At 41.8% G+C, this 25,509-nt stretch overlaps 1 protein-coding gene across 2 annotated transcripts in view; it reads right to left on the bottom strand.

Annotated features, from left to right (window-relative positions):
• Positions 1-201: 201 nt before the first annotated feature.
• The window catches only part of ttc33 (tetratricopeptide repeat domain 33), a 39,586-nt gene continuing 14,278 nt past the window's right edge, over positions 202-25,509 (bottom strand). The window contains exons 3-6 of one of the 2 annotated variants that reach the window (XM_056291001.1): positions 22,352-22,433; positions 21,967-22,080; positions 7,265-7,396; positions 202-898 (exon numbers count right to left, since the gene is read on the bottom strand). In XM_056291001.1, coding sequence (XP_056146976.1) covers positions 596-898; positions 7,265-7,396; positions 21,967-22,080; positions 22,352-22,433 — 631 coding nt within the window. In that variant the 3' untranslated portion in view covers positions 202-595. The remainder of the gene's footprint in view (positions 899-7,264; positions 7,397-21,966; positions 22,081-22,351; positions 22,434-25,509) is intronic. The other variant, XM_056291003.1, reaches the window with a different exon arrangement.

Here is a 25,509-nt window from a genome sequence, read left to right as displayed (position 1 = left end):
TTTAGAAAAGTGCTATATCAATAAAGTTATTAACGTTTTTACTACCCCTGTTCTTTGTCCACAGTTTCACACTTAATCCTGATTAAACAGCCAAATTCAACACACCTGTCCATTCCTTGGAGCTTTATTAGGAGAGTGTTTAGCTGTCTGTATAGCTGGGTATATGCTAATGGGGACAACACTTAGCGAGGACGGAACACCTTTTATTTACAAGAGTGGGTTTATTGACCATGCATTCTATTTTTTAGCAACACCCTGCTTTACTGTACATTAACACATTCATTTTCAGAAACTGTGTTGTCCAACTACCAGCTCCTACTCTTTGCAACTGATCCGAGTGTGCTAGTCTTTCATATTTCCCATTTTTCCAGCTGGGACAGGGACTCAAACTAGTGATTGTTTTATAACATTTACAATAAATTGGTTTTCCTGTTGTTTTCAGTTCGCAACAGTTCTTTCAGAAATTACATGCATCCTTGGTTTTGCAATAAAACCAGGACAGTCTTTCATTATCTGAGAGCTGTTCAAAATCCTTGTGCTTTGACAAACTGTTGCTTTAATGGGGAGGCTGTGTCCAGTGATCCATCTCCTTCCATTAAATAATCTTAATCTTCCCCTCAGTGTCTAAGACCACAGTAGCCTTCTTCAACTCCTCATAATTTTTCTGTCTTTCAGCTACAGCTGTGCATGCGGCTATAACCTCATCAGACTCAAAGTCATAGTCCTGGTCCAACTCGGGAGCATTGAGTATCAGCTTCTGGATCTCTTCCTCCTGTTGACTCTTCTCTTTTGCTGCCTGTTTCTGCTGTTGCAGCTTCCATGCCCAAGCCAAGTCCTCCTGCCACAGGGTGAGCTCTGATGGGCACAAGTGTATTGCAAGTTGGAAGGACCTCACAGCCTGTAAGCAGAGGGCATACATCAGCTTAGGATTCAACCGCTACACATTTTTGACAGCATGCATGAACTGATGTCAAAATATAAGACTTAAAAAATGTCCATCAAATAAGTCAAACATCTGATCACTGAGATCTTTACAGTGAAATGAAAATCAAGAGGAATTCAAAAGAATCTTTACAACTTGCCAGTTCAACAGTTATTTTACCACACCATATGTGATCTGACTGTTAAGGTAATTCCAACTGAGAACTATATACCTGGCAATGTCCTGACATCCATCCATACATTATCTAAACCGCTTTTCCTGTTGTCAGGGTCCCAGGGATTCTGGAGCCTATCCCAGCAGTCATAGCAATGTAAAATTCTTAAATAAAAAAAGGTTCTTCTGTGTGTGCTGTTGATTGCCAATAAAAATCAACACAATAAAAATAGCAACACATCTCTGACAGGGCAATTCAAATGCCCTAAACTGTTCGAAAAATCTCTTGGGATTTCCTATACCACTGCAAATTCTTCTGTGCTTGCCAAGATTTAAAATCTTAGATCAGGAAATATGAGATTAATTATCTTGTTTTAAAAGTTATTTACTAGTTTCTATCTTCAAATTCATGGTATATTCTTAAATTGATCTTGAATATGTATTTTATGCCTCAGTTAGTCAGGAAATCTTACAGTTGAGTAACTTATTGTTAAAACAAGCTACATTAGCTAGCATAGCAATTTGTGTCATGCTCTCGCAAAAAATAACTTGTTTCAAGTTTCAGGGACACAAACTCAAGTTCAATTACTGGATTTAAGAATGACACAAGGCTTTTTATATATATATATATATATATATATATATATATATATATATATATATATATACCTCTGTATTCAATGGCCCAACATGCGTCACCCACCTATCACGAAATGAAAGTACACTTTGATTTTCACTGCTCAAACTTGGAAAGCGTTGTCAATAAATGTTGACAGAAATGTCACTTGTCCTGGTTGTGATTTCAGTAAAATCAAGTTTCCTGTTTTAAGATGTACGCTCTGGGATTAAGGACTAGTTTTAAGTTTGGGCCTACATATTTCAAGATGAGCCAACTTGTTTCAAGTAACAGAATAATCATACTCCACTAGTATTAAGTAGTTTCCACTTAAATTAGTGATTTGATTTCTTGTTGCTTTTTCAGTGTGCTAAAATTAAGAATGCAAAAAACGGAGTTAAGAATTATTTGCTAATATTCAGTGTATTTCACTTATTACTGTGCTGTAGCAAGTCTGATCTTAAGTAATTTGATCTAAAAACCAGCATTTTCTTCTTATTTCAAGCCTTTGAACACTCATCCGAGCCTACTTATTTCTAGACTGGAACCAACTTATTTTAAGATTTCTTGTCAAGTAAAATTATCTTGCTGCATGGGCAGATAATTTCACTAGTATTAAGTACTTTTCCCCTCAAATTCAGTGTTTATTTCTTGTATTTAAGCTCATGTTTTTTTTGCAGTGCACATTTAAATCAGAGCGATAGCCACTGCTGTGGCATTCAGTTGTGGACAGGGAGCCATTAAAGCCACCACTCCAAATATCAGTGAAGGGGGGGTTCATAACAGTATCTCAAGTAGCACTTCAAATCAGAATAAATGGTTAGCCTAACAAATTGTGAGAGTAGCAATAGTGGATCTAAATAAGATGATGGATCTATGTTAGCAGGCAACAGTCAAACCTCATTTGCAGATTATTTCCAACACAAACATATCGCAGAGAAGTACAAACCCCAAAAAACAGTAAGAGGACAACATATCAGCCTTAACAATTTGGAGCCAGGAAAATTTATAAAAACAATGCCTCTCTAAGTGATACTCATGATGGAGTTTATAAACCACCACTGATAAAGACTGAAGGTTGCTGAAACTTCTGTTAATCCAACTTGAATGATCTGCTTGTAATGAAATATGAATTATAAAATACTGAAAAAGCGAATCATAAGCTCCTTATCAAAAGATGGGTGCACACACCTCCAAAGGTCAATACACAAAAATGGTCTGAATGGCTTTAGGTGGGTTATCAATACTGATCAATGCTACAAAATATGACATGAATGATGACATGAATGTTGCTGATATGACAACAAAGCAAACATCATCGTACACCAACACAACTCAAATCGACTTAGTAGCAGTCTCGTTAGTCATTAAGTATCTTTTTATAGTCTCTGTTGTCTATAGAAATTCTGTAAACACATCATCTGAGTCGACTTTGGATGCACAAGTGATGGAAAGGAAACTTCTTATGGGATACCAAAAAAAAAAAAGGCTGATAGATCTCGGATCAACACTGGGTCTGCATTTGAGAAATAGAGACGACTGAAAGCCACTAGAGGATTTTCCAGCATCTCAATATCATGATGGATTATAACATAGCTGTCCGGTGAGCATGATCCTGGCATGATCACTGGCCAGAGGGTCAGCAGCCAACAGGTGTGACATCTCCCTGTCGGCCAGTATGAGTGGCACCTGCCCTTGATTGGCCTGTGATTAGGTGCACCTGTGCTGGGGACTATTTGACCGGGTGCTTTGCAAACATTCGTCGTCGAGTCTTGGAAAAGCTTAGCGTCGGTCTGCGGATGCCCGTGTCTCCTGAACCCTCGCCCGCCTCCTGTGTGAGAGAGTACTTCCCATGTTTGGTATTTTGTGTTAATTCGTGTTTGCATTTTTGCCTGCCCTGTTTGGCAGTGGTTTTTGGTTATTGTATGTTTTCCCGGGGTCCAGTAAAGCGACTTATTACTTGACAACTGCCTCTGCCTCTTCTCTGTGATTGGGTCCAAACGCATGGCGTTACAGATCCTGGCCTACTGGCTGAGTTGATTTTGCGTCTAGAGCTACTCAAGTGAGCTGAAGCCCCCCCCCCCCATGCACTACCACATCAGCAGTCATAAGGCTATCTCAGAGAAAATTTCCCTGATGTGGGCAGATAGCTTGTCATGAATGGTGCAGGGCTCCATACTAAAATTTCACACGCCGCCAAGCTTCTCAGATGGTAGTACCAGTGCCTAGTTTGGTGGCCCCACTTCAGTTTTGCAGCATAATGTAAAAGAAAGAATGTATATTGTCCTAGAAATGTTTTAATATTCCTTTACCATCAGATGTGTGTATAATTATGGGGAAATTATGATAGAGAGACTTTATAGGAAATAAAGACTTGCAAATGTAATGTCTCATATTTGAAGTTGGTTGTGGCTGTAGCGAACTTTGTGCTGCCAGCAGTGGAAACACCACACTTTGCACAGTGCACATAGTGCAATTGTTTTTTTTTTCTTGTTGAACCTCAACCAAGAAAATTCAAATAGCCATTCCTATTGGAAAATTTTTTTTTTCTCGTAGCATTTTCCGGCTCATCTGTCTCATCCTGTCTCTCCCCTGGTGCCCCATCTGCATCATCTGCTGTAAAAATGGGTACGGCACTTGATGTGCTTGGTAGAAAACAAGACATGATAGTACGTTTCATCGTCATTCACTGCTATTGTCCACGTTAGTTTCAATGTTTGCCATCATTAGCCTACCTGCAATAATGCACAAATTGCTCATGAGTAAACATTGCTATAACAACTCAGATGGGGAGGGGTATAGCCTACTGACGTTGTCCATAGTTGCCTCGGTACCATTTCTACAATGACTCGATTATTGTAGATGTCCGAAAGTCCCAATCAGACCAGAACAGTTTCAATCAGATGGCAAAAAATTATTTTTTTTCCCCTAAACATCCATTACTTCTGCAGTTGCACCGGTACTACCGTTGGAAAAAAAATAAATAAAAAATCACTCACACTTTGAAAAAAAATGGGTCACAAAATGCAACCAATCGGTTACTGTCTTGTGGTGGTCAGCTGTCTTAGGTTAACTGATTCTCATCAGTTGGTAGTTGGGTGCTTGACTCTTGGTGGTTGATTTAACATCTGGATCGTTTACAGTGGAGTACTCGTATTACCGTAATACTCCACTTAACTATGGTGCTTTTCAAAGTTACAGATTGGGTCTTTATATGCAAATTGACTGGTTTAACCAACTAGTAGTAAACAAAACCCAATAGGCAACAGTCTCGGTGAAGTGCAGCTGACAAGTCATTGGCAGAAGAGCTGAGATCCTTTTTTACTAACAATTAAAATGAAAAGAAGTCTATGTGTAAAACAATAAATTACATGTTATATCTTGGATAGGCTGAAGTCTTAAGTGCCACTTCAAGGCAATCTCCAACCAAATGATGTTCCTTCTGGACAATGACCATCCTATCCAATAATCCCAACCCGAAAAGGGCCATTTTAAGAGAAAGGGACACATTAATGGTGACAGTCCGCATGTTGCCCTGTTAATGTGCAATTTAAAGTATTATCTTCACAAAACATTTAGATGGGGAAAAAACCCCGAAAACGTAAAACAAACAAAAAATAGGTTATGTGCCAGTTTTGCTTATGTACGTTTACATTTTCCCAGTGAGAAAAAGAAAGGGGGAAAGGAAAGAAGGGAGAGAAATGAGAAGCCTGACAAAGTCTGTCAAAAGAAAAAAGGGAATCTCTGCACTCAACTTTGTGCAAACAAGCACTACTCAAACATGTTGATGCACACAAAGTTCCAAAACTCGACTCAACAAGCCTCACTAAAAATAGACGAGCATTTTTTTCTTCCTTCCAAATACCTTCATTTACATATGGAGGTGTGTCTATATTTGGCTTAGCTTTAGCTCAGGTAACTTTCAACACTTCCCATTGTTGTTTTGGGTAGGCCTCTGACAGCTCCAGGACATGTGGGATCCACACATAGCATCATTAGCCATAGGTTTGTGAGTTCAACCCAGCTCACCGTGTTCTAAATGGGTTAGCAGTGTAGCTATGATCAGCAGGTTTCATACATCTACAAGTTCTGGCATGTTCTGAGGCACTTCAAGCAATCCTCCACAGCCTGAAGCACTTGGGTGTACTTTGAGAGAAGCAGTTTATCTCAGCGGCAAAGAGTTGGCAAAAGGTGATAAATAAGTTGACTTAATGGGTTTAAGGATGAGGGGAAAACAAGTTATATCTTTACCATCTCACTGCATGACAAACCATCAACATAAAGTCACAGATAGTTGAATCAATTCATCTGGACAGAAACATTTCATTACTCATCTAGGTGACCTCGTCACTCTCAAATGACTGCAGGCATCCCCACCCTTATAAACAAGACATTGGCATACAGACCGAAAACAATGATCAGTTTCATACGCAAAATGCCGTGACCATTAGCTAGAGTTACAATGGCAATGTGTACTATTCACAGAGGATTGAGGAATAGTTGCAATCACAGCACTGTAAGATGGTGACAGATGTACTCTTAGCAACATCAACAATCAAATGTCCCCCATCACCAATTGCAATTTCACAGTCTAAGAAGTCTAACCTGTCATTTTTCACATCCTTTCCAGTGGACTTGATGTGGTTGTCAACCGAGTTAATGTGGTCGGTGAAATGTGAAACTGTCCTGAGATTTAATTTTGAATCTTAAACTGAGAACATTTTGCAATAGTCAATAATCTATGCTCTATAATCTCATCAGCAGTACAATGCTTGGTAAATTCATTAAGACAGAAACCGACCCGCCATGCAGTACAAATCAGGTTAAGGCAAAAAGACGAAAGTTTAATCAATTCATCTGAACACAACATTTATAGGGAGAAACACTTTATCACCCATCCAAGTGACCTCTTCTGTCTCAACTGACTGCAGGTATCCCCACCCTTTAAACAGCACAGTTTCATAACGACCACAACCAACGATCGGTTTCATATGGAAATTGCCATGATCATTAACCCTGACCATTAACTCGAGTTACAATGGCCATGTGTACTATTCACAGAGGATTGTGGAATAGTTGCAATCACATCAAGAGAGAAGTGGCGAGAACATAGCTACAGGCCTTAAGGAAGTTGTATTCGTCCACAAGCATTATCCCACTCCTTTCTTCTCTTCTTATCATTAGGAAAGCTGTGAAGACTTACATCACTTTTCTTGTTGCCTTTTGACTGGAAACTACAACCAAAAGCAGCACAGTGTGGCACTGTATCTGTATTTTCTCTTCTGTCAGCTGACAAAAATAAGTAACGGTAGTGCCATTAGCTCACCTCCCATGCACCATCAATTTATGCCATCGAGCCAGAGTGCATTGCGCACATACAATAATGGCGTCCTCCATAGGTCAAAATATGTATTAAATGTTGAGGATTTTTACATAATGAATATTTCATGTGTTTCTAACCATGTATTTTAGTAGGAGAGAGCAATTAGCATATTAAGGCCTACAAGTCCTAATAGCTGGGGATCATTTTAAGTGGTAGCACCCATACCCACCAGATCAATCTCTCCTAGGCTTAGTTGGGCACGACCCAGAGTCTGAAAACCTTCCCACCAGAGGGGACGCAGCTTCACTGCCATCTCTGCTGCCTCCACAGCTGGGAACACTTCCTGGAGGATGGTCAATACCTGTGGATCAGACACATGGAAGACCTTTAAGGTATCTTTGATTTTAGTGTGTGTGTTTTAAGGGCAAGTATGGTATTAACGTTACCCTCAGAAAAAGTCACTTTACTGGGCCATCCTAAAGGTCATTCTAATTTGGACCTCAGTGCTGCCTTTGAAACTGTAGACCAACATCTTACTCTACTGCCTAAAGCAATGGGTTGGTATCTCAGGCACAGCCTTTGATTGATTCTCCTCCTATCTGTGCAATAGAAATTTCTGTTTCAATTGATAATTCCCTTTAATCCTCAGGTTTTATGCCTCATGGCCTTGAACCCAAATAAGCAACCCGCAGGCCATATCCAGCCCTCAAGAGCCGAATGTCTGGTCTGCGCCAACCCATTGGCACTAACACACCTGTCATAACATGTGAAATAAAGTGTGCAACATGTGAAATAAGTGTGTGCTGTTCTACTTTATGTTGACTTTGTCCCACACCGTGCACATGACCTATGCTGTAGAGCGCACGTAGACAGAAGACGTACTCTGAGCTCTCTACAGTCCTTGACTTAGACAGAGCCACTCACCTGCTAAGTCACAGAAAATCAATAACTGTCCTAAACCAAGAACATGGCCAGCGCAAAAAAGTGCAACGCCGACCAGGAAAACCGTCAGTTCAAATCCGACTGGACTGTTCAGTTTCGTTTTATTTTACCAGACCACGCCAATGTGATACCACCATGCTTGATAGCATGCAGACCGTAGCTGTCTGCACAGTAGATAATACCAAGCAGCACTTCAACACTATGCATGCTGTCAGTTTTAATGCAAACTACCCTACAATATCAGATCACTGCAAACAAAAACTAGCAAATATGATAACATCATACAAGCACTCCATTTCTACTATCTGTAAATCAACATCGGCACGAGAGTGCAACAGCTGCATCATTGAATGTTTCATGGAACCTTGCTACAGCAAAGAGGCCATTCACTGATGCTGAGTTGATTAAAACATGTGCAATTGACATGGTTGAAAAATAAATCATGATGAAATCATGATGAAAAAAACAAGAAAACGGTTGTGGTGCTATTAAAGGAAGTGCCATTGTTGGCTAACACAGCAACAAGAAGAGTAGAACTTTTAGCGGAGTGTTTTTCCAATCTACTCACCAATTTGAAGAAAGCAGAAACCATATTACTAGCCATAGACTCGTCCTGTGACCGAATAGATATGGAAGTCAAGTCAAGTCAAGTCAATTTTATTTGTATAGCCCAATATCACAAATTACAAATTTGCATCAGGGGGCTTTACAGCAACATGACATCGTGAATCCAGAAATGATGGATTTCATGATGAGCCTGGCAGAAAACTTCAAGGAATGATTTGAAAGCTCCCCTAAACTCTCAGGTGATATCCTCCTCTCCCTGAGACAGCCATTCCCCGTTTCGAATGACAGCCAGTGGATTGCAGAGGCCATAAGGCTGGCGTCTTACATAGATGAGGCAATTCTTCAGATGGAAGTCTTGGAGATGAGAACATCTGATTTGCTCCAAGCACAACACAAGGACATTGGGGTGAGTGAATTTTGGATCAACATAGTTCCCATTGCAATGCTCCTACTCACAATTTTCCCCTCCACGTACATATGTGACTCATCATTTTCTTCAATGAACTCGATCAAGAACCAGGCAAGAAACAGATTCTCCAATGCACATTTTGGCCAGTGCCTCAGGCTTGTCGCAACAGAATCCAGGCCAGACATCAGAAGGATTGCCTCATCCCATCGCTTTCTCTTCTCACTGATTGGTGAAAAAACATCAGTTTATTTTTGTCCGTTTGTCCATAATTAAATGGTTGGTTTTGGAGTTATTTTGTTTCAAGAGTGCATTTTTTTCTTGTGACCCTCAACACAGGCTTTAAGAATCCCAGGCCTAAATTATTACTATTACCACCACAACCACTACTAATTTTATTTCTCACTTTTCAGGCCTTAAACGGTCTTGCTCCTACATACATTTCTGATTTATTAACCTGGCATGCCCCTTTGACCATTAAGATCTGCAGATGTAGCCCTGCTGGTTATTCCCAGGTCTCGGTTTGTTACAGAGGGTGATCGGGCTTTAGCTGTTAAAGCCCACACACTATGGAACTATCTTCCTGTTGAACTAAGACAAACCAAGTCTCTAGCTTCTTTGAAATTTTGTCTTAAAATTTTTCTTTTTGTGAAAGCTTTTACAAATGGTTGATTTTATTTATTTATTCATAAAGTTTTTTTTTATTACTATTATTTTTACTCTTACTTATTTGGTCTCATTCTTATGTTTGCCTTGTCTGGTTTCATTTCTTTGTAAAGCACTTTGTAATTATATTTATGTCATGCTCCTAAATAAAAATGAATTACACTGGGGAGTGGCAAAAAATGTCAGCGACTTCTTGGAAATAAGGATGGCAGCTTAGTTTTCCAACATGTTATTATAATGATTTCCTCCTCAGATGGTATATGATGTATAATATCATGCACAAAACGCTAAAGAAAATTTGATTTGCATGGTTAAGGTTATGAGAAATTCAACTGAGACAGAGATGTGGAATAATTATAAATTACAAAGTTGGTCAGAGTGCTTCCTATCTGCCACTAAACCTTGTACTGCTCCTCTGAAACCCTTAGTTGGTGCTAATACAGAAACGAAGTGAGAAACAGACCAAGAGAAAGCGGAAGATGAAAAGCAGGGCAAATGCTTCTGATGGTAAAAGGCTGCTGGGTTCTCTAGGTATCATCACCACCCTTACAGAAAAACCACATGTGAAACATGTGGCACACATGTGAAATTTGTGCAAACCACATGGGAAATGTGGTTTTGGAACCTTTTCAAGACGTAGTGTTTGAAGTCCATGTAAATCCTGTGAAATCCATACAAATACCCATGTGAAATCATACAAATACCCATGTGAAATCTATGGGATTACATGTGACACCCATGGGATTGCATGTGAAACCCATGTAAATTCCCATGTGAAATTCATCAAAAATCCTGCATCTCAGCGGAGCCGGACACCGAGCATGTGAGACGTGCTTTTCTGCCTCCCTGTTGTTTGGTGACAAATTTCATTTATAAATATTTTTTTTAACAAAATTTCAGGACACTGGGTGATTTACTTTTGTTCATTAACGGGTTTGGATTATTTTTTTGTACCTTAAATAGGTAATGTCTTCCGCTAAACAGAAAGTTGATTCCATGTGTACAGGCTGCAGTAAAACTTCTCATTCAACTGAAACACCACCATCTCCGGATGTAGCTGCTCATGTGGCAACACGTCTAATCTACGGGCCCTACAGTCCATGCTGAACTCATTGAAGAAGGACATATGTGGTAGAATTGACTCTTTGGCGACTAACTTAAGAGCCAAAATTCACTCAGTACGCATGGAGTTGAAGAGTGCTACTGAACCATTGCTGCAGAAAATAGACGACCATGGGCAAATTATTCACGAGTTGGAACGTGCGTCGAGTGACCACAGCGACCAGCTCTTCTCACTCGACTCCACTGTTAATGTGCTTAAGGCACAAGTGAGATTACTGACAGACAAATATGAAGATTTGGAGGGGAGGTCGAGGAGAAACAACCTTCGACTGGTGGGAATCCCCGAGAGTTTGGAGGGATCGCGTCCAACGGAATTCATTGGCCGACTACTGAAAGACTTGTTAAGCCTGGATGAGGAGCCTCTACTCGACAGAGCTCATCGCACCCTATGGGTGAAGGGGGGGGCACCTCGTCCGTTTATCATCAGGGTCCATTTCTTCCATGTCCTGAATGAAATTTTATGTCGAGCCAGCAAAATCGCCCGCGACTCCCCCTACCAGAGGTGGAAAACTCCGCTTCAGAAAATAGAAGTACTAACCATGTATTTGCTACACCCATGCACTAAACCAGCTGATTCTACTTAGCACAACACTTCAGCCAGGTAGGAGAACTAATTAGTGAAATCAGCTGGTTTAGTCCATGGGTGGAGCAAATACAGGGTTAGTACTTCTACTTTCTGAAGCCAGGTTTCTTATTTTATTTTTTTATTTTGTCACTCAACTCCAGAAGAGGTATGACTTCAGGTGTATGTTAATGTGTATTAGTGTTAGTGGGGTATGCGCGTGTCTGGCTTGGGAGGACGCATCAGCTGGGGTGGGAGGGGGGCGGGTATGTTTACAGTTTATTTTGTGTGATGTTGTTTGTATTGTTGTGTCTATAGCCTGGTCACAGCATTTAAAATCTTTCTCAGGGCACCTTTTACAATGTTACTATTCATTTCACACCCAGCACCAATTTATGAACCAACTTAAGGTTTCACAGCAGTTTGGAGGAGTAGTAAAATTTTCCAGCGGGAACTGTAAAGGCTTAAACCAGCCAATTAAACGCAGTAAAGTTCTTGGGCATCTTCAACATCTGGGAGTTCATATTGCTTTTCTTCAGGAAACCCACCTTTAAGTATTGGATCATACCAGGTGGCGGAGGAGGTGGGTCGGACAAGTGTATCACTCATCATTTCAGAGCAGATCTAGAGGTGTGGCAGTTTTAATTCATAATTCAATTAATTTTATTTACTTAGATGTCTCTTCTGATCCAAATGGCAGATTTGTGTTTGTAACCGGGACACTTTATGGTACCCCAGTGATTCTGCTTAATATCTTTGGCCCTAACTGGGACAATAGTTGCTTTTTTTAGATCAGTGTTCTCCTCAATACCCGACCTGTCCACACATCATCTTATCTTTTTTTGGGGGGGTGGGGGTCAATTGTTGGCTTAATCCATCTTTGGATTGCTCATCAACCAAAAACGCAGTACCTTCAACCTCAGCTAAAACCATTCAATCTTTTATGGAAGAATTCTTGCTTACAGATCCCTGGCACTTTTTTAATCCATCTGGTAGGACGTACTCGTTTTTTTCTCACGTTTATCATACCTTCACATGTATTGATTACTTTTTACTTGACAATCGGCTCATCCCATCAGTATTGTCCTGTTCATATAATGCTATTGCTATATCAGACCATGCTCCAGTTCTAATGGGATCAGAAAGTAGGGGATGTGATAACACCCGACAACCCTGGCGTTTGAATATTTCTATATTGTCAAGTGAAGATTTTGTCGCTTTTATTTTCTGGCAAACTTACTTTTTTATGAGCGTTAATAAGACACTGCCCAGCAAACATGCCCGTGCGGGGCCACTGTGGGTAGGTGTGGGTTTACTGGGGGGCAATGTGGGCAGGGGTAAACCCGCACTAATCCCACATGGGCCCCATGTGGTTAGCTCATGCGGGGCCCACAGTAGTTTTGCCCTTTGAGGCCCCTACGTGGGCTTATTGTGGGCAAGCCCAACTGTGCTCTTGCCCACAGTAAGCCCATATGGGCCCCATGTGGATCAGACCATGCGGGGCCCACAGCAGTTTTGCCCTTTGAGACCTCCATGAGGGTTTTCTGTGGGCAACCCACTGTGGTCTTGCCCACAGTAAGCCCATGCGGGGCCCACAGCAGTTTTGACCTTTGAGGTCAACCCCCTGTTGACAGTACAGTTAAAACGTTTTAAGATTACAACTGCTTTAGGGCAAGCGGTACTCAAACATTTTATTTACCGCCCATGCCAAATTCTGCATATAGTCAGACCTCTGCAAAAATGACAGTAAAATGTAAACAAGTTGTCCAAGGTACAACCGGTCCATCCCATACTTAACTAAAACTGCCCATCCAACAAGATAAGTATCGTCTCAACTTTTTTGGTTTGTCACAGCTGTTTCATATTATAGTTAATTATTGTTAATTGTTGTTTTCTTCAGATGCTGTGACAAAAAGCAGCCGGACCACAGCATCCGAGGTGAAAGCTGCCATCAAAATGTGGCTCAGAAATGCCAGGGATAGAGACGGAGGAAGGAGCAGAAGGAGCAAAAAATGAACAGATTCAATTTTGGGTTTTTTTTTTTAGATTTAATGTTCTTATTGTGTTCAAATGTGGTATATGTTTGTTGTTCTGTTTTATAAAAGCATTTAATTTGGTATATAGTTTTGTTTTTCAATTCCAATTGTTTCCAATTTTCAATAAATTCTTTCTTTGTATAATTTATATTTTCTTCATTTTTTTGTTTGAGCTGGCCATCAATAAATGTCACTAGCATACCAGGTACACATGGGCAATATGGGCCCATGTGGGACCACTGCTCCAAGCCCAAAGTGTGGGCATACTATGGGCATGCTGCAGGCCCACAATGGGTCCCACTGAGGGCCCACTCTGCTTAGTGTGGGCAGCCCACACTCAGCCCACACGCTGGACTGAGTGTGGGCTGCCCACTGGGGCCCACACATGCCCCGCATTTCATGCCGGTAACGGGGCCCACAGTGGGCCCGCAGTGGCCCCACACGGGCCCCAAAGAGGCATATTTGCTGGGTGGGGGTTTCAGCTTCACTCCTGTGGGAGACATTGAAGACTTATCTAAGGGGAGAAATTATTTCTTACTGTGCTCATGAGACCAAAATCAGAAGGAGGAGATTGGCTAATTTAACCAAACAGATTACACAGATCGACGATGTCTACTCTGTCGCTCCATCGCCAGATTTATATAAAGAACGCCTTTTATTATAAGCAGAATTTGATGCTCTTTCTACCACCCACACTGAAGAATTATTGTTCAAATCCAGATGTACTCACTACAAATATGGAGACAAAGCACATAAACTATTAGCCCATCAATTAAGACAAGCATCAGCTTCACATCAAATCCCACAAATTCAAACTCCGACAGGCATAACCACAGATCCCAAACAAATTAATGAGCAATTTAAACAGTTTTATACTTCTCCTTAATCTGCACAGCAATCCAATGATCCCTCTGCTTTTCAGTTTTTTTCGATTCGCTTGATATTCCTCAGGTTGACTCTGATTCAGCTGTGAGACTGGACAAGCCTATCACTATAAAGGAGCTTGAGAAGGCTGCTCACACTATGCAGGCAGGTAAATGCCCAGGTCCTGATGGCTACACAATTGAATTTTACGGGAAGTTCTTTCGATAAATTAGCACCAATTCTTATTGACATGTATAATGAATCCTTCCACTCTCTGAAATTGCCATATACACTTACTCAGGCCTCAGTCCCTCGAATCTTAAAAAATAACAAAGACCCTCTCTTATGTGGGAGTTACCATCCAATAAGTTTACTGTCAGCTGATTTGAAACTTCTCTCCAAATTATTAGCGATGCGTTTAGAATCTGTATTACCATCTATCATTTCTCCCGACCAGACTGGTTTTATCCAAAACAGACAGTCCTTCAATATTAGCTGGCTTCTCATTGTCATGTATGACCCTCCGCTTCACCAGTGCCAGAGGCTGTGATCTCACTTGATGCAAAGAAGGCCTTTGACGAGATTGAGTGGGGCTATCTTTTATGTACTCTGGAAAAGTTTGGCTTGGGTAAAATTTTTATTAGTTGTGGAAATTGCTTTATACCTCTCCCACAGCCTCAGTCAGAACTAACAACACCCACTCTGACTACTTTCCTCTTTTTCGCTCTACTCGTCAAGGCTGCAATTTGAGCCCATTACTATTTGCAATTGCAGTTGAACCACTGGCCATTGCTCTTAGATCAAACCCTCTTATAACTGGTGTTACCAGAGTTGGTATTGAACAGAAGACCTCCCTTTATGCAGATGATTTACTTTTATATGTATCTAATCTCTCTGTTTCTATTTCAGCTGCCCTGGCCTGGCGGCCTGTCCAGGGTGTATCTAATCTCTGTTTCTATTTCAGCTGCCCTGGCTTGGCGCCCTGCCCAGGGTGTGTCCTTGTCTGCCGCCCAGTGACCGCTGGGATAGGTTCCAGCATCCCCGTGACCCTGAGAGCAGGATAAGCGGTCTGGATAATGGATGAATGGATGGATGGTAGAATATCAGGTTATAAACTTAACTTAGATAAAAGCGAGCTGTTCCCTCTGAATGTAGAAGCTTGTGCATTCATTTCACAGATAAATTTGAGAACTTATTTAAATCAAAATGTTCCCCTTTATTGAGCAAACTGCATAAAGACTTTGAACGCTGATCATTATTGTCCTTGTCTCTATCTGCATGGGTTAATTCAGTAAAGATGAACTCCCTACCAAAATTCTCATACCTTTTTCAGTGTTTACCCATTTTTCTTACGCAATCATTTTTTCGCAAAACTGATAGCTTGGTGTCAGAGTTCATCTGGAACAAAAAAAGTCCCAAGGCGCAGGGCACCAGACTATGACCAAAATGGTCGCATATGTGACCATTTTTTTAGAGTGTGCGAGTCAAAAAATTACATGGCCTCATTGGTGTGAGTGCACAATTCATTCACATCACTATCTCAGTGTTTTGGTGTGCCTTGCACGGGCTGGCTACTGCTACGCCACTGTGGTTGAAATAAAAGTAAAAGGCTACGTTTTTCTTCTCCCCCTGCATTCTTAGTCAATTATCTGCCTGACAACAGTGTCATCGTCAATGTGCATGTGTGTGTGTGCGCTGATGGGATGTTCGAAATATCCAAAACAAAACCCCATAGTGTTAACGTTAGCAGTTCCCATGTTCCAAAGATGAAGCGGTCTATAGCTGATTATTTAAAAAAATGAAATGATGAGAGACAGGAGAGAGATGAGAGAGAGGAGGGAGCTGGTGGAGATGACAGAGAGAGGGGCTTGTGGAGACGACGGGGAGGAACCGAGAAGTCCTGACTCAGACACTGATGGCTGCAGGGAGAGTGCAGGTGCAGACAGGGAGAGAGACGCCAAGCATGAAAGGGAGGGAGAGTGAAGTGGGCGATAACGCGGGGAAGAGACTTGATATTTGCTTTTGTTTGATAAAATTTTTGATATGTTTTCTTTTAAAATTCTGTTAGAAGATGATGTATTTTGTCAGCCACTGCTTGTGGCAGAGCAACTTCATGTTCAGATTGAAGTATTTTTGCAAATATCAAGTTTCGAGTCACTGTGGTATGCAAATTAACACAACTATTCATCAGCATGCAAGGTCATTGAGTAATACCATGTGTTACCGACAGAAAAAAGGGTGTGACCAAATTATGTGCTGGTGCAACCAACTGAGAAAGTTGGTAGCACCACTGCTACCAGGGGAAAAGTTAGTTTGGAGCCCTGCCTAAGCTTCATAGAACTTTATTACAAAAGACCAAAATCTTTGGGAAGCTTGTCTTTGCCAAAATTTAGATTTTATTATTGGGCAGCCAACTTAAGAGTATTACAGTATTGGACTCGGTATGAATACTCCCCTTCATCATCTGCATGGTTGGGTTTAGAAACCTCTTCTTCTAGTCCTGCCTCATTGACAGCTCTTGCATATGCACCTTTAAGCTTCTCTTCTTCTTACTCTAAAAATATTATTGTTAAATCATCACTAACGATCTGGAACCAGTTTAGATGACATTTTGGTTTACAGTCTTTTCTCTATGGGCTCCAGTTGCAGCGAACCCTGTCTTGCCCCCCTCCCTGATGGATAGAGGTTTTTTTCCACTGGTCTACTCTGGGTATCAGAACTTTCAGAGATTTATACATGGGAAACATATTTGCGTCATTCGAACAACTATCTAAGAAATATTCACTTTTAAAACCACATATTTTTAGATACTTGCAAATCCATAGTTTTGTCTGTAATATTAGTTGTCAATTTCCCAATCTCCCAGATGCCACTCCTACTGACCCCTTTTTAAGACCCTCACCTTGCACAAAGGAGATTATATCTGCTATCTATGGTCTGATTTCCTTGCTGCACCTCTCTTCATTACAACATATTAAGAGGGGATGGGAGGAGGACCTGGGAGTAGAAATCACAGGAGACCAGTGGGAGGTAATTCTACGGCAGGTACACTTCTCTTCAATTTGTGCCAGACATGGACTGATTCAATGTAAAATTGCACACCATACACATTTAACTAAAGTTAGGTTAGCTAAGATTTATGATAACATTGATCCCATCTGTGACAGATGCCATCAGGCTCCGGCCACATACAGTCACATGTTTTGGTCCTGTCCTTCCCTATTCAGTTTTTGGTCAGAAATTTTATAACAATTTCCAATAGTGTTGAGATCCCAATCAGGCCAACAGCTTTAACAGCTGCTGGCATTTTATTACAGTGGAAATCACCCACTCCTCCATCTCACTCTATGTGGCTCAAGGACATTTTTATTTTATTAAGATGTAGAAAATAAGATGTGTCACAAAGGGTTCAACAACCAGATTTTACAAAACATGGGGTCCTTTCTTTAAAATTGTTAAGGAACTGCAGTCACTTGACACCCCATAAACTTGGGGCAATCTATTTACATGTGTGGTGATATGGGTGTATCACTTAACTATATTTTCACCATTAAATTTTTTTTCTGTATAATCTATAACTTCATTTTATAATATTGTTTATTTGTCTTGAGTATACAATCTGTGTTTTCTCTAATTGGATAGGTGGCCAGGCTATATATCTGTTTTTGTTTTTTGTTTTTTGTCTTTTTTTTCTATGTTGAATTTTGGTTGCTGTTTTTTTTCTGGAGGGGGGGTTCTATGTAAATATAAACATTGACTTTACATATGTATGTACAATATTTTGATTGTAAAATTTCAATAAAAAAAGTTGTGAAAAAAAATCCAGTATCTCATAATGTGATCAACAACATATGTAAAAACAATGTAAAACCCATGTTATGTGCACCCCATGCAAACCTGTAACTTCACATGAAACCCATGTAAATACGTGTACCTCCAAATGGGCATGTGTACAATATAACAAACTGACATCACAATGTAATAGAACAGAATTTTCAAATCACAAAGGCTGCGAGTTAAAAAAAAAAAAGTTGGCCTTTTTATGTTACACAATCCAACCAATCAGAAACACCTGGCCATGTGGGTTTCACATACACACGCTTATTACCCTTCGCTCACATGACTTGCGAGTGAGAGTGGTAATGAAGAAAACAACTTGCCACGCTACGCTTTGATTCTATCAGTAACGTCACTATCTTGGGAAAATGGCCTGAGCGGGACCGAACACTGAAGAGGTGACTTTAGTATCAAAGAGGCGTAGTACGTCGGTTGTCTGGACCGATTTGGATTTAGCAAAGTAGATGCTGCACCTTGCTACCGTAGCTACAACACAGGGCAATGCTACAAATCTGTTCCAGCATTTAAGAAAGCATCACATGGCCATGTATGACAATTGCATTGCTAAAAACCCGACCACCGGTATGTCAAGTAGGCCGAATACCACCTGGCAGGGATCACTGATCGAAATGTTCGAGAGCAAATCTCCATATTAACAAGATTCACAACGGCACCACGAAATTAATCCAGAGATAGTGGAGTTCATAGGGAAAGATACGACACCCCTCAACATGGTGACCAAGGCCAAGTTTACAGCTTTGGGTAAAGACACCGGAGAAACGGCACAGCATGCCATCCCGCACCTATTTTAGCCAGGTTGCCATATCAGAGCTATATAAAATATGCAGGTAGGGGTCTGCGGTGGTGTAGCGGTCTAAGCATCCGCTTTGTGTCGATGAGGTTGCCCACTGGGAACCGGGGTTCACGCCCCGATCTCGTCAGATCCGACTATGGCCGGACTCGATGAAGCAGCAATAATTGGCAACGTTTTCTTCAGGCGGGGGGCAGAGTCGGCTTGTGTTCGTCACATGAACGCGTCTCTGTGTGTGTCGGAAAAAGCAGTGGTTCGGCCTGGATTCGCCTTGTCACGAAAGTGGCGAGGCGTCTCCTTCGAGACTGCCGGCCGGAGAGATGCAGTTGGCGAATGCATGTAGTACGAGGGTGGGTATTTGAAATAAAATAGAGATTGATTGGCCACTAAATTGGGAGAAAAAGGGAAAAATCAGAAATAAATTTATTAAAAAAAACCAAAAAAAACATGCAGGCAGAGTGTCACAGCGGAGTTTTTCGCTACTACCACGGACATGTGGTCAAGCCGTACAGCAGAACAATATAAGTCTCTACTACTACTACTTTCGGCTGCTCCCATTAGGGGTCGCCACAGCAGATCATCCGTTTCCATCTCTTCCTGTCCTCTGCATCTTCCTCTGTCAAGCCAGCCCCCTGCATGTCCTCCCTCAATACATCCATAAACCTCCTCTTTGGCCTTCCTCTTTTCCTCTTCCCTGGCAGCTCTATATTCAGCATCCTTCTCTCAATATACCCAGCATCTCTCCTTCACACATGTCCAAACCATCTCAATCTTGCCTCTCTTCGTTTGTCTCCAAACCGTCCAACCTGAGCTGTCCTTCAGAGGAAGATGCAGAGGACAGGAAGAGATGGAAAAGGATGATCTGCTGTGGCGACCCCTAACGGGAGCAGCCAAAAGTGGTAGTAGAGAGAATGAGTATAAATACGCTTTAAAAAAATTATGGAATTGAGGGTGTCCGGGTGGCGTGGCAGTCTACTCTGTTGCCTATCAACATGAGGATTGCTGGTTGGAATCCCCATGTTACCGCCGGTTTGGTCGGATGTCCGTACAGACACAATTGTCCATGTCTGAGGGTGGGAAGCCGGATATGGGTACGTGTCTTGGTCGCTGCACTAGTGCCTCCTCTGGTTGGTCAGGGCGCTTGTTCGGGGGGGGGGTACTGGGGGGAATAGCGTTATCCTCCCATGCACTACGCCCCCCTGGCGAAACTCCTCACTGTCAGGTGAACACCAGATGACGATTCCACATGTATCAGAGGAGGCATGTGGTAGTCTGCAGCCCTTCCCGGATCAGCAGAGAGGGTAGAGCAGTGACCAGGACTGCTCAGAACAGTGGGCTAATTGGCCGAATAAAATTGGGTAGAATAAGGGGGGAAAAAATCTCCCCTCCCAAAAAAATGTATGGAATTGTGTGATAGAGGTTGATTTCTTGAGGTAATATTAGATTGTGCAATTGAATGACTGCTTGTTATATGGACGTTTCGTTCATTCATTCATCTTCAACCGCTTCTCTGGGGTAGGGTTGCGGTGGCAGCAAGCTAAGTAGGGCACTCCAGACGTCCTCCTCCCCAGCAACGCCCTCCACTCCTCTTGGGGGATCCCAAGGCGTTCCCAGGCCAGACTGGACATGTAGTCCCTCCAGTGAGTCCTGGGTCTACCCCGGGGTCTCCTCCCAGTTGGCAGTGCCCGGTAAACCTCCAAAGGAAAGAACCCAGGAGGCATCCTAATCAGATGCCCAAATCACCTCAACTGGCTCCTTTTGACACAAAGGAGCAGCAGCTCTACTCCAAGCTCCCTCCGGATATCCGAGCTCCTCACCCTATCTCTACGGCTGAGCCCAGACACCCTAGGGTGGACATTTCAATCCTGTAATTTTAAATTATTTTTCAAAACATACTCTAAAGACTCTACATGTGATATCATTATTTCATAATTTGGTAGTTCAGCTGCATTAGTACATTCTGTCAAAATAAGAATCTTTTAAAAGCCTACCACCTTTTGTGGTGTATGTATTGCCTTTATATAGATTCAATATGTATTGATATCACTTCTCAGTACTGTTGAACCTGTGTTTGTCAGCACTCACGTTACTGCACTTGTTGAAAATGTTACAGTGAAATCAATGTGCAATATTTGTGATATGTTACAACATGTAGTATTATGATTTCCATGTGTGCTCCATAGGATGTAATGTGGTAACATGTTTTCCACATGTTGTAACATGTTGTGCATGTCTGCCCCACATGTTGTAACATGTGGTAAAATGTTTTCCATGTGTTTCACATGTTACATGTTGCAACATGTGGAAACATGTTTTCCATGTGTTTCACATGCAATAAACTGTGGTAACATGTTCTCCACATGTGTTCCACATGGCACCACATGTTACATGTGGCAACATGATTTACACATGTTGCAACATGTGATAACTTCCATACATCCATTATCCAGACCGCTTATCCTGCTCTCAGGGTCACGGGGATGCTGGAGCCTAGCCCACCAGTAATTGGGCAGCAGGCGGGGAGACACCCTGGACAGGCCACCAGGCCATCACAAGGCGCACACACACACACACACACACACACACACACACACACACACACACACACACACACACACACACACACACCTAGGTACAATTTAGTACAGCCAATTCACCTGACCTACAGGTCTTTGGAATGTGAGAGAAAATCAGAGCACATGGAGAGAACATCCAAACTACACAGAGGATGACCCGGGATGACCCCCAAGATTGGACTACCCCAGGTCTCGAACCTAGGACCTTCTTGCTGTGAAGCAACCGCGCTAACCACTGTGCCACCGTGTGGTAACATGTTTTCCACATAGGGATACATGTGGAAAACATGGGAATTTCATGTGGTTTTTCTCTAAGGCCATAATGACAACAGCCATCTCACTTAAAAGCACCAGAGTGGCTACACAAAAGGGGGTTCTGGTGACCATGATGGCTGATGCACCATCACATGGACACACAACACAAACAGCAAGGATGAGGACATGCACACACATACACATCATGGTCACAGTACATACCAAAAATTGCTGGTGCTCATTTACATTGCCAAAAGGCAAGGACTATAATCCCTTTTTTCACTTACAGCTTCAGATAAGGGTTTATCTTTGAAATCTCCAGCTGCAAACATCGGTCTCTCAAAACATGTTGCCACAAGTGACTGATCTATGCTGGCTATGCTTTCCAGGGAGCATTCCAACTACAAAACAAAAAACAAACAAAAAAAAACCCTGACACAGAAATTCCCACACAAAGTCCCAACATCAAACATATAAAAACACTAAAGGCAGTTTTTGGATGACATCTATTCAGATTTTCATCACACTTTTTACTGCAACAAGAAAAATGAAAAACATGAGACGTTATGATTCATGATTCTAAGGTTTGAGCTCAGTGTAATTATATTTTTAGGGATGAAAGGAAGGGGAGCAGGAATAGTATAAGTTGGACAGTGTTGAAGAGCAATATACCTGAGACTTCATCTCGTACAGTACTGCATTGTCTGGAGTGAGCTGAATGGCCTCATCCCACTTCTTTATGGCCTCCCAGTGCCTACGGAGCACAACGCGCACACACACACACACACACACACACACACACACACACACACACACACACACACACACACAAACACACACACACACACACAATGATGATAAACGTTTTATAAAATACAACTGACAGGGCAAGTGGATTTCCAATAAAAAGTAAATACCATGAGTAATTTTTCATTGTGCATTTATTTTAATTGCAGACACATATGTTGCACATGTGTGTGTGTGTGGGGGGGGGTGCTGCCTGCAGTAAACTGGTTGATACAAAAATAATAGCAGACTTTTTTACTTTAGTGTGTAAAAGATAAGAGATTCTGACCCAACACTGCCATTGAATCCTTCCATCCATCCATCCATCCATCCATCCATCCATCCATCCCTCCGTCCATCCATCCATCCATTGTCCAAACCGCTTATCCTGCTCTCAGGGTCGTGGGCATGCTGGAGCCTATCCCTGCAGTCATTGGGCGGCAGGCGGGGAGACACCCTGGACAGGCTGCCAGTCCATCACAGGGCCATTAATTCCAGCAATTATTAATTTTTTCTTTCAGCGCCAAAAAAAAAAAAGATTAGCTTGGTTTCAGCTAGGCTAAGGTTTAACTTTATTGACAAAGCCTGGATGATAAAAGGCACAGTTTGGATGTTGGCACCGCCATCCCCAACAAATAGCGAGTTCGCTGACTTTAAATATTTCAGCAGTATTACTGCTGTATAAAAATAAAATAAATCAGAATACTTAAATGACAATCAAATCAAGAGTTGACAGAGAAAAGAAGTCATAAATCAGACACTCTCTGTCTGATTGTCCCCGTTCTGAGGTGGTCATGAATGTGTTATGTAACACAAGGATATGTGTTCTCAATGAATACAAACCAGGCTTGAACTGTTCCTGGTGACTTCCCATTACCGCATACAGTTTTCTAAAGGCTGACACCAATACACAACTTTGCCAATGGAAAGTAACTGATTTCACGTTTCAGTTCATTTTTTACTCTGCTCAATATCCCGCTGATGGTAGTTTTTTTTTCTCCTTCTATACAAAAGTAAGAATGAATGGAATGGAAAATAAGATGAACGGTCTGCAATCTATTGTTTTGTCTCTAGAGAGGGGGGGAATTGGCAACCAGCGCATTTGGTTCCATGGATTTTCTCGGGCAGTTTCCAGCACCTGTCAAAGTCCCCGTCAGGCTGACGACGCAGAGCAGGCATGGGTTACAGTGGAAGGTCATCCAAACACAAGCAGCTCTGCTAATTGATCACAGATCACTCAATCACGACTTTCCAGAGGAAGTCTGTAATTTAGTCTGTCTCCTCAGAGATTCAAGATTCAAGATTCAATCGGCCGTCTCGTTCATTCTCTCCTCCATTACTCCAGTCTCCTTCAACATAACTCTGCGCCTCACGGTGCTCCCTTTTTATTGCCGCACTTTAATGTAGAAATCTCCCGAAGAAACGGGTGCTGACCCCCCCCCTTTCCCCCCCCCAATTGTGCCCCAGCCAATTACCCAATAAGGCAGGTTCAGCAGTACCGAGGAGTGATATAAATACATACTGAATCTGTATAAAGGCAATATAGTATACACCACAAAGGTGGTAGGCTTTTAAAAGTCTCTTATTTTGAAAGAATGTAGTAATGCAGCTGGACTACCAAATTATGAAATAATGACACCAGATGCAGAGTCTATTTAGAATATGTTTTGAAAAATAATTCAAAATTACAGGATTGAAACGTCCACATCACATGCAGTCATTCAATTGCACAATCCAATATTATCTCAAGAAATCAGCCTCTATCACACAATTCTAGGGTTCCTCCCCCTTTTCTTCCCAACTGTATCTGGCCACACTCTTCCGAGCCATCCCGGTCACTGCTCCACCCCCACTGCCGATCCGCGGAGGGCTGCAGACTACCACATGCCTCCTCTGATACATGTGGAGTCGCCAGCTGCTTCTTTTTACCTGACAGTGAGGAGTTTCACCAGGGGGACATAGTGCGTGGGACGATCAGGCTTTCCCCCCATCTCCCCTTCCCCCCTGAACAGGTGCCCCGACCGACCAGAGGAGGCGCTAGTGGACCATGACACATACACACATCTAGCTTCCCACTCGCAGACATGGCCAATTGTGTCTGTAGGGACACCCGGTCAAGCCTAAGGTAACATGGGGATTCGAACCAGCGATCTCCGTGTTGGTAGGCAACAGAATAGACCACTATGCTATCTGGATGCCCAATTTGTTTCTATTTTTAAAGACAACACAAGTTGCTGCAATCTCAAATGAAGTTATTTTCACCTGTGAGGACTACTTAATCAGAGCAAGTCTTTGTGTTGTAGGGTAACTGATTCTCTGGTTATGTACTTAGCAAGGACAAGCTGATACACACTGGCGTAGCCCAAATGGCACCGCCTGCTAAAGTCAATATTAACTGACCAACGTTTCATTTGAATTGAATGGCCTGGTCAACAAGCCTAGCAGGATTAAATAGTGAGTCTTGTTTGACAATGTGGGTTTGTCGTGTCAATTATTGCTTTATGAAGACGGATATCCTTATGGATTAAAGCCACCTATAATACTGACACCGACTAGTTGCGTCACAAACCTCAAAATAGAAATGTAATAACACCCAGATCAGCCTTTGATAAAATGCGGACCATTTTCCTTTTAAAAACAGCAAAGTAAATTTACCTTCAACAGTTGTGACAAACAACAATGCAAAGCTGACAAATATGAGTCAAACAAACATAATTTTCTGCTTAAACCAGCGGTCGGGAACCTATGGCTCGCGAGCCATATATGGCTCTTCCGGTGACGGCATATGGCTCCCAGACAATTTTGAGTTGAAAATTATTTTTCTTTCAAAAAAATCAGTTTGGAACTGATTTTAAAATACTTGTGATATTTCTTAATAATACTGTGTCCTTTTAAAGTAAACAGAAATTAGTTTTGAAGATAAATTTCACGGGTCACGGGTCACCCGTGGGTCGGGTCGGGAACCAATGGCTCGCGAGCATGTCCGGGTCATTGTAAAGGTGAAGAAATCAATTTTATCAGATAGCCAACTAGTTTATCCGCTT

The sequence above is a fragment of the Lampris incognitus genome, chromosome 12 (assembly GCF_029633865.1).
Source record: "Lampris incognitus isolate fLamInc1 chromosome 12, fLamInc1.hap2, whole genome shotgun sequence".
Taxonomy (NCBI): domain Eukaryota; kingdom Metazoa; phylum Chordata; class Actinopteri; order Lampriformes; family Lampridae; genus Lampris; species Lampris incognitus.
The sequence above is the reverse complement of the archived record's forward strand: the minus strand, read 5'-3'. Positions and strand labels throughout refer to the sequence as shown.